This window comes from Lipotes vexillifer, unplaced genomic scaffold, assembly GCF_000442215.2.
Source record: "Lipotes vexillifer unplaced genomic scaffold, Lipotes_vexillifer_v1.1 scaffold914, whole genome shotgun sequence".
Taxonomy (NCBI): domain Eukaryota; kingdom Metazoa; phylum Chordata; class Mammalia; order Artiodactyla; family Lipotidae; genus Lipotes; species Lipotes vexillifer.
Genome location: NW_006780388.1, coordinates 2,750,859 through 2,760,470, shown reverse-complemented (window position 1 = coordinate 2,760,470; position 9,612 = coordinate 2,750,859). Strand labels below are relative to the sequence as shown.

Below are 9,612 nucleotides of genomic sequence, written 5' to 3'. Positions count from 1 at the left end.
GCATCATCTCCGGCTGAATCACCACCTCCGGGCTCCCCTCTGGATCTCTGCTGACACCAGGGACCGCTTTAAAACCCAGTGCGGGGCTTCCCTGGTAGCACAGTGGTTACGAATTGGCCTGCCAATGCAGGGGACACAGGTTCAAGCCCTGGTCCAGGAAGATCCCACATGCTGCGGAACTAAGCCCACGTGCCACAGCTCCTGAGCCTGCACTCTAGAGCCCATGAGCCACAACTACTGAAGCTCGCGCACCTAGAGCCCATGCTCCACAACAAGAGAAGCCACTGCAATGAGAAGCCTCTGCACCACAAGGAAGAGTAGCCCCTGCTCGCTGCAACTAGAGAAAGCCTGTGCACAGCAACGAAGAACCAATGCAGCCAAAAATAATTAATTAATTAATTAAATTTAAAAAAATATCCAGTGGGGCTCTGGCTCACTGTGGGGACCAAGCACACACTACAGGGCCACTGGTACCCCCTGGTTGTCCCATGGCCTCACTCCCCTGGCTTGCGTGCTTCTTGTGACTCAGCTTTGCCGAACACAGCCCCGCGGTGGTGGGTGTGGGGAGGAGGGTTAGTCTCACCACTGCTCCCTAGGGACCATTCCCCATCTCGTCCCTGGCCCAGGGCCACCTCTTCCAAGTATGGAGCAGGAAACCATGCTGTCTGCTGGTCCTCATTCGCCACCAGCCACCAGCCTGTGCCCAAGATAAGGGCAGGGGGTGTCTTGGTTCCTGAGGCCCACTGGCATCCCAGGGGGCAGGAAGGTGTGTCCCCAGACTCCCACCCAAGCCCACCTGAGGGGTGTCGCAGCAGCACATCTAGGGCCTCCTGGGCCTGAGCATGGAAGGGCTGGCCCCACGTGTCCTGGGTGCTGAACGGCTGCAGGCAGTGCAGGCTCTGAGCCTCCTGGCTGCGGATGGCAGGGCTGCCCGTGGGGCCTGGCAGGGGCTCTTGCGGGGCAGGCAGGATCACCAGGCTGGTGAGGGTGCAGGTGAGAGGTGGGAAGTGTGGGAGCTGCCTGACATCCCCCACGTGTCCATCCAGCCTCCGAGCCTCCCCTCCTCATTGGCCCTTCCTCCACCCCACCTCCCCCATATTCCAGATGTTTCTGCTGACAGAGAGTTGGGGATGGGTCAGGCACCTGCCAGCTGGCAGCACAGGCTCCAAGTCCATGGGTTGTGGTGCAAAGAAGCCAGTGAGCACCGGGCTGTGGGTCACACGCTCCCCTGCCGCCAGCAGCGCCCTTGAGTAGGTCTCCAGCAGCTGCAGGCGTGCTAAGCCTCGGCCAGTGCGGCCCCAGTGCACCAACAACGATGCATCTGTGGGCAGGATAGGGACTGACAGACACACACCCCAGGGCTCCCCACATCAGACTGCTGCCTCCCCCGCCCCTGCTGGCCTGACCTGTAAGCTTGGGGAGAATGCGGTCAGATCTCCGCAGCAGACCCGCCTCCACTGGAAAACTCTCCTTGAGGGTTTTCTGAGGGCGAGAAGGGGTGTGTCGGTCTCCCAGGGCCCACTGTTCCCCTGGAAGGATGGGGGTCCCTTTCCAGGATCTTAGGGGCTGGAAGCCCGAGTGGGCACAAGAGCAGGCAATGCGGGGTGGTCACGGGTGGGTCATGCAGTTGGGGGAAGTCAGGGTGGCGCCAAACTCACTCACATGGAGTCTCCTGAACTCCTCCCAGCTTCTTCGTGCAAAGGTGTCGCTGTCATCTGACCAGCACACGGAAAAGGCGAACGTCTGTTAGATGAAATAGGTTGGGGGCTTCTTGGAGTTGCTAGGCCAGGAACTCCCTCCCTCTCCCTTGGGGCTGGCAGGGGTCCCGTCAGTCCCGACCTGGAGCCTGTCTGTCTGTACCAGAGCTGCCCCGCTCACAGACACCGGGTGCCGGGGGCCTGCCATCGCTGTGGCTTCCCCAGATCTCCGTCACAGGTTTCTGGAGTCTGTCGGGTGTGGTCAAGCGTCCCACTGCCTCCCTGCCTACATGGGGAGGAGGGGAGGCCTTGGGTACCCAGGCCTGTTTGGAATTCCTTGGCGATGCCCCAGACCTGCCAGGTCCTCGCTGCACTTCCCTGCCCGTGACTGGGTCCTTCACAGCTTCCTCACCGCACCCCTAGCCTGTAGAGGGGCAGGAGCACAGGGCTCCGTGGGTGGGAGGAGAAGCAAAGAAAGAGTGGAGGGGCTGGGGCTGGGACTGCGGCCTGAGGCCCTCCTGCTGGAGTCTGGCCGTGGGTGGAGGAGGAGGAGAAGGAAGCGCCATCAAAGTGCCGCCAGGCCTGGCCACACCTCCTGGCTCTCCCACACCCTGTGTAGTGCTGAGATAGGTCAGAGCCACCTGCCGGGTGTGCCCTTTGGCTCTGTCTTTGAACTCCCTGGGGAGCTAACTGCAGTCGTCATCAGGAACCAGTGACCCAGTGTTAAAGGCTTTAAGTGCTTTGTTTGGCTTAATCCTCACATTGGAGGAAAGGTCTCCATAATGTCCCCAAATCCCAGAGGAGGAAATTTGTGTTAAATGGATATTAACTGTCAGGGTTTTTTTCTTTATGTGTTGGGGAGAGGCGGACGTCACAGTTTTACCCCATAGGTTCCCCTGTGGTGGAGAGACTTGGGGCAGGATGAAGAGGGTCCATCTCTAGTCACCGGCGCTTGGGGGATGGGGGAAGTGGTGACTAGGACTGTTTTGAGAGCCATCTCTGAATTCATGATTTATCATAGTTTGCTGTAAACACAGCCTCTGAGATCAAGAGTGACCATCCCCCCACTAACTGGGAAGGCCCTAGAAACCCCAGACAGATGGTGTGCCCAGGTGCCCCACATCTCTGGACTGCTTCCTTATAGGGGAGATTTTTGGAGCCCCATCCAACCCTGGCACACAGTGGTTCTTCCCCCTGTTGGAGCCACCAGCTCTATGTTGAGACTCCCTCTACCTCAAGCCCTTGAGGGAGGGGTCAGCCTCTATGGCATCCCTCCAGGAAACCACTCTGGCCTTGACAAAAGGCCTTTGTGTATCTGTCCAACCAGTGGCTCTCTCTGAAACCTTCAAACCTTCCCTAGTCTTGGCCCAGGCAATGAACACCTGTGGACATAGGCCTAATTTTTGCAAAGTGCCTTCAGCCCAGCTGTCACCTTGCCAATCTCAGTGGGGGCCACTTGCCTGGTAGGGTACAGGGTGGGACAGATCCTGCTCCCTTGGAAGACAGAGGAGAGAAGTGGGAGAAGGGCCAGCTTACTCACAGCCAGGGACCTAGAAAGATGCTGAGGCCTCTCCCTATGTCAACTGAGAGCCCCTGCTCTACACCCCCAGCAACCTAGATCCTTTCCACTCTTTCTTTCTTGACACCCCCTACCTTCATCTCTCACCTGGACAACTACCAACAGCCCCATCCTCCCCCAAAGCCTGTGCTCCTCACTTGATCCCATGAAATCCACTCTTCAGAGGAATCTTTGCAAAACAGAAATGGGATCAGGCCAGGGTACCCTGCCCAAAACTTCCCAGCACCTTCCCAGGGTCCTCAGAATAAATTCCCAGCTGCCATGGCAGTTGATGATGTCCTTGGTGGGTCCCTGGCCACCTCTGGATCTCTCCTCCCACCACCCTTCCCAGGTCCTGTCCCACTGGCCTTTCTGCCCATGCAAGTAGCCAAGATCCTCCTCCCTCCTGCCTTGGCCTTGACTGCCCTCCTCAGTTGATTCTTCATCCTTCAGGCCACTGCCTAAGGGTCACCTCCTCAAGGAGGCCTCCCAGATTTACCACGCCCTGTTCATGGCCCCCATCACAGTTTGTACCTGAACATTTATTAGTGTGACTCTTTTTTGTTTGGTTTTGTTTTTTCCGTCTGGACCACTGGACTATGAGCTGAGGAGGTCAGGGACGGACAAATCTTGCTCCTTGCACAGACCAGTGCCTAGAACAGTGCTTAGAACAGATTAGGCACTACACAAATATTTGCAGAATGAATTAATGTACATATGGAAGGAGAGGTATCTCTGAGGCCACTCCCGACGTGGGTTTAACCTCTTCAAGTAGGCTGTAGGATTCGGGGCGGGTGGCGGGGGAGAGGGGCTGCTCGGTACTCGCGGGAGCCCAGAGACGCACCTCCTCCTTTGCAGGCACGGCCCCGGCCCGCGTTGCCAGGCGCCCGTTGTCATGGCGCCGGTCGCCAAAGTGGATCCCCTGGACCCCCGGCACCAACAGCACGCCCTCTGTGCGCTCACGGCCCAGCTGGGCGCTCCCCCAACTGAGGGCACAGAGCCGTGGGCACGCGGGACGGTCAGAGCGGAGCAATGGGGGCATCGAGGGCCGTAACACGGACGTGGCCGAGGCCGCAGCCCGAGGCCGCGACACGGCCAGGGCGCGTCTTCCACAACACGCTGCTCTTCTACTGGAGAAGGCTGGAGCGCAGACACGGACGACGCAGGTCGGGCATGGGCCGTGGAACGAGGCCCAGGGGCGCGGCCAGGACTCGGGCCTCCGGTTCCGCGCGCACCCCAGCCCAGGCCTCCGACGCGTCCTTAGCCCGGACCCCTGTCTCTGGCTCTGCCGCTTCCCAGGCGCAGACCAAGGGCCCCAGCCCCGCCTCCATGCCGGATACCTCCCCGGGCCCCGCCCCCACCCCCGGCCCCGGCTCAGGCCCAGCGCCCGCGCCCGCGGCGCGCGCGCCCGGCTCCTGTGGCCGCGCCCTGGCGGCGGCGCGCGCGCTGGCCTGGAGGCCAACTTGGAAGCCCATCTGGAGGCCGACCTGGCCCGGCAGGCATTGCGCGGGCAACATGGCGACGCCTGGCGAGCGGGGGAGTTTCGGCGGTGGGAACTTATTCTCCTTTCTACCCGGCGGCGCGCGCTCCGAGGTGATGGACGACCTGGTGACGGACGCGCGCGGCCGGGGCGCGGGGCGGAGAGATTCCGCCTCTTCGGCCCGGACGCCATCGCAGGCGCCGGCCTCCGATTCTCAGGTCGCCGAGGACGCCTCCCGGAGGCTGCCCTGCCGGGCCTGCGTGGACTTCAAGTCGTGGATGCGGACACAGCAGAAGGTGCAGATGCAGGGGGGTGTCACCTCCCCTCAGAGGCCCGCGAGCCCTGCTGACTCCTAGCCCCGGCCCCCCCCACCTTGTTCTCAAGCACCCCGGGCAGACTTCCCAAGGCCCAGGCCGAGCGTTCCCACAGGCCCTAAGAGACTTTGACCCCCGGGTTTGGCTGTTCCTAAACCTTGCCCCCAAGGTAGCCCTGGCCTTTCGGCTCTTAGCCACATGTGGGCTGGATCGGCCTCAGGACTTGTGTCTCCAGTCAGCGGGCCTCCGGCTGGTGGGGGAAAAAGGGAAGCTTTGTAGGTTGGGGAAAACCGAACTGACCCTTGGTCGGCTTCCTTCCGCAGCGGGACAGCAAGTTTAGGGAAGATTGTCCTCCGGATCGCGAGGAACTGGGCCGCCACAGCTGGGCTGTCCTCCATACCCTGGCGGCCTACTATCCCGACCTGCCCACCCCAGAACAGCAGCAAGATATGGCTCAGTTCATACATTTATTTTCCAAGTTTTACCCGTGTGAGGAGTGTGCTGAAGACATAAGGAAAAGGTAAGTTGTGTCTGCACAGTCTGCAGGCAGCAGAGCATCCCACCTGGAGCCTGGGCCTGGGGCCCCTGGCTGATGTCATAAAGGGGAGCCTAGAGAAATAAGATGCAGAGGTGGCAGAGGGTTGCTGAGAGCAGGGACCACCAACAGAGAAGGGATTGGATCATCTGAGCCATCTTCTTTCTCCTCAAAGGCCAAGCTGTCTGGGGCTGCTGCTGGGTACTGCTTCTTTCTGCAGCCACAAGGCTCCCAGGGAGGGCTTCCCTCATGAGATCCCTTGCTTAGCACTGATGGAGGCTCTGGCAGGTTTCAGAGGACTCCACTTTGCCTAACTTCTGGAGCAGGACTGCCAATTTCAAGACCTTGGGAACTCACTGCTGTTGCTTCCAGGAGCCACCTTTTCTTCACTGGGGAGACCAAGAACTGTTGTTTGGCACCCATGGCATTTCTGGGCTGGATGTAGGGGGCAGGGCAGCCCTTGCTGTTTGAAGCCTGGGCATTTAGAACAAGGTCTCTTGCTGAGCTGATGCAGCAGGGCCACAGGTGCTAAGAAACAGATCTGTTTTTCAGTTTTGCCTTTATGCCAACCCCACCCCTTCCACACACTGCCTGGGGCCAAGGACACTGGGGTGAGGATTCCTGATGGTTACTAGGTTGTAAAGTTGAGGCCTCTGCCTCAATGTCTTGCCCAGGGCTCTTGCCAGGGTTTGCAAAGCTCCGGAGGTGAGGGTTTGAGCAGGCCTAGGAGTCCACCAGGCCTTGCTGCTGCAGGGTCTGCCCCCTTCTGGGAATTCAGAGCATGAGGGCACTTCTGGGTGTAGTTCACAGCAGTGCCCCAGCTCTCCTCCCTGAATTGAGCAGGCAAGGAGCTGGTGGGGCGGGGACAGTGGGAGCACTGCCTGCCCTCCTCCTCCTTGTGCTCCCCCCCCACGCAGGATATGCAGGAACCAGCCAGACACTCGCACTCGGGCCTGCTTCACCCAGTGGCTATGCCGCCTGCACAACGAGGTGAACCGCAAGCTAGGCAAGCCGGACTTCAACTGCTCACTGGTGGACGAGCGTTGGCGCGACGGCTGGAAGGACGGCTCCTGTGACTAGAGGGCAGCCAGAGCCTGTGGGTGGCCTGGCCAGAGAGGGTGGGGCTTATTAAAGTGCGTGTCAGAGCCAGAGCCTGCCTTGTCTCAGTTGGGTGGTCCCCAGACGCTACCCGTGGAGCCCTTTCCCTCTCAGGTTCTGAGTGTAAGTGGGGGGTACCCGTTGCAGGCACCCTGATGGCCTCCTCCTCAACCCGCGCCCCATGGTGCTGCAGGTGAAGGAGGCAGGAGCAGCCTAGGCTGTCCCTTCCTTAGGATTTGGCCTCCCACCCAGTCGACACCCTGCTGCCTACTTCCCCGCACAGGAAGGTGACGGGCCTGGCTGGGCTCCCCTGTCTCGCCCCTCTGGGCCAGGCCACTGTCTCCCCATCTTGTAGCTAGGGACAGCTAGGGGTACAACAGGGACAGTAGCCCCAGAGGCTGTGTGCCATTTGCACTTCAGGAAAGAGGCCTGGGGGCTGAGCTCTGCTGTGTGCCTTCTGTTTGGCTCATGGCCTCGCAGAGCTGTCCCAGGCCTGTCAGAGGAGGCTCTGTGGAGCTTGAGACCAAAAATAAAATGCTGCAGAAGTGACTAAAGACCTGGCCTCAGTGTGTTTTGTGCTGGGATTTGCAACGATGGACAGGGCCTGCCCTCGTCCCTCTGTGGTCTCCTGCTTCCTCCTATCTGGGTTCTGGTTCCTTAGGAAGAGGGAGCAGTTCCAAGGCAAAGGTGGGCCAGGGTGTTCCAGGAACACCAAGGAGGCTGAGTTGCTGGAGCCAAGGGAGGATCAGAGAGGTGAGGGAAGGTCACATGGCAGGAGGTCCTCAAGGTCCCAGCAAGGATGTGGTTTTAACACCCAGCTCCCATGGAACATAGTGGAGGGTTTGGAGCAGAGGAACAGCAAAATGTGACTTTTGAAAGGTCCCTCTGGCTGTTGAGCTGGAATGAGGCAGGCGTGGGCGAGAGGAGGGGGGGCAGACACCCCTGTGGCAGCCAAGAGGGAAGCTCGCCCCAGGATGAGTGGGAGGCCTCACCAGATACACTCTGAAGGTGGAGCCCAAGGTGGCTGTGGGGTTCTGGCCGCTGGAAGGAGGGAGTTGCCCAGTGTATCAGTGAGATGCGGAAGGCTGTGAGTGGAGCAGGTTGGGGGGTGACCTGGACCCAGCTTTTGGGCCTTCCCATACCCTCTCAGCCACACCTGCTCCCAGGCACTGGCTCCCAGCTGGAATGGCCCAGCAACAGTGCGCCGTACCCCTGTGGTCGTACAGCTCTCACCTCTCCCCATAGTGTCTCGGCTCCTCCCTGGGCAGGGGCCAACCTTTGGCACAGCCTCCTCAGCAACTTTACCCCACTGGCCCCATGGGGGTGCTGGCTTCCTCAGGGGCTGCCCAAGGGGCCAGGTGACATAAAGAAATAGGAGGCAGGGAGCAACCAGCAGAGAAGTCACTGCTCTTTCCTCCTACAGATGGACGTCCCCAGCACAGGGCTTGTCTCTGGCCTTTCCTGAGTCACCTGTGCGCTGGGAGCCAGCAAAGCTGTGGTCAGCTCAGGAGCACGCCGTCCATGTTTGCTCTCCCTCCTTCCCTGCCTCACTTTCCTTTTTCCCTAACTCTGGCTTCCCCAAAGTTTCACCTCCCAATAAAACTCTTTAACTTTGCCACAGATTCTGTTTTCCAGGGTATCCAGGCTAAGATGAGTGGGACTGTAGTTCAAGGGAAAATTCTGGCTCAAGCTGTTAGCATGGAGACCAAGGCAGTGAGCATAGAGCAGGGAGAAGAGCCCCAGGACCATGCCCTGGGACCCCTAAGGCTCAAAAGTCACAGATGGAACAAGAGGAGGGAACCAGAAAGATATAACAAGAAAGGGCCCATGAAGTAGGAGGAACACGAGGAGAGGGTGACATCAGAAGTATTCCTAGGAGGTTGGGGACAGGATGGCAGTGCCTGCATTGCCCCTGGGACTAAAGGGAGCAGTGATAGCTGGAGGGAAAGTGGCCTCAGGAATGGAGCAGGTTTCGGCACTGATGTAAATGATCAGTTAAAAGGGGGAAATGAATGATGCATGAGACAGAGAGGAAACTGTCACTGACAGAGGAGAGGTGATAGGATTGGATGCAGTGTCATGGAGTCAACTAGTGGGTGGCACTTCTGGCCACACCTGCCCTGGCACAGTAGGGATCTGGATTTGAATCCCAGCACTTCACTTTCTAAGTGTGATGAAGGAACTCAACCAGTCTGCCTTTTGTTTGTTTGTTTAAATTTATTTATTTATTTATTTATTTATTATTTTTTATTTATCTATGGCTGCGTTGGGTCCTCGTTGCTGCGCGCGGGCTTTCTTTTAGTTGTGGTGAGCGGGGGCTATTCTTCATTGCAGTGCGTGGGCTTCTCATTGCAGTGGCTTCTCTTGTTGTGGAGCATGGGCTCTAGCTAGGCACGCGGGCTTCAGTAGTTGTGGCTCGCGAGCTCTAGAGCACAGGCTCAGTAGTTGTGGCACACGGGCTTAGTTGCTCTGCGGCATGTGGGATCTTCCCAGACCAGGGCTCGAACCCGTGACCCCTGCATTGGCAGGTGGATTCTTAACGATTGTGCCACGGGGGAGCCCTTTTTTTTTTTTTTTTTTAATTTGGCCGACTGTGCAGCTTGCAGGATCCTAGTTACCTGACCATGGATCAAACCCGGGCCCTCTGCAGTGAAAGCATGAGTCCTAACCACTGGACCACCAGGGAATTCCCACTTGCCTATTTACCATCTGAAGAATGTCAGTAAAACAGTCCCTGCCTCCACAGGTCGTGGTGAAACACCTGGCACTGTAAATGCTCAACAAATGCAGACTTTCCTCAATGTCCTAGACAGAAACAGGAGTCATCTGGGCCCCTGGCAGGCTAGCCTGGAAGGAACATGAAGGAAGGGACCTTGTCTAACCTGGAGCTGGGCCATCTGTGGCAAAGACCCAGCGGGGATGCTGGGAAG

At 58.8% G+C, this 9,612-nt stretch overlaps 2 protein-coding genes across 2 annotated transcripts in view; one reads left to right on the top strand and one right to left on the bottom strand.

The window, feature by feature from the left end:
• The window catches only part of NOXO1 (NADPH oxidase organizer 1), a 2,452-nt gene extending 547 nt beyond the window's left edge, over positions 1–1,905 (bottom strand). Inside the window, exons 1-6 of the mRNA XM_007453669.1 lie at positions 1,840–1,905; positions 1,663–1,743; positions 1,407–1,482; positions 1,144–1,321; positions 797–978; positions 584–697 (exon numbers count right to left, since the gene is read on the bottom strand). Of these exons, the coding sequence (XP_007453731.1) occupies positions 584–697; positions 797–978; positions 1,144–1,321; positions 1,407–1,482; positions 1,663–1,743; positions 1,840–1,905 (697 nt within the window). The remainder of the gene's footprint in view (positions 1–583; positions 698–796; positions 979–1,143; positions 1,322–1,406; positions 1,483–1,662; positions 1,744–1,839) is intronic.
• Positions 1,906–4,770: 2,865 nt separating this feature from the next.
• Positions 4,771–6,736, top strand: GFER (growth factor, augmenter of liver regeneration). Its single transcript, XM_007453554.1, has 3 exons — positions 4,771–5,031; positions 5,373–5,569; positions 6,502–6,736. The coding sequence occupies exons 1-3, from the start codon at positions 4,771–4,773 to the stop codon at positions 6,662–6,664; spliced, it is 621 nt and encodes a 206-aa protein (XP_007453616.1). The 3' UTR covers positions 6,665–6,736.
• The last annotated feature ends 2,876 nt before the right edge of the window (positions 6,737–9,612 follow it).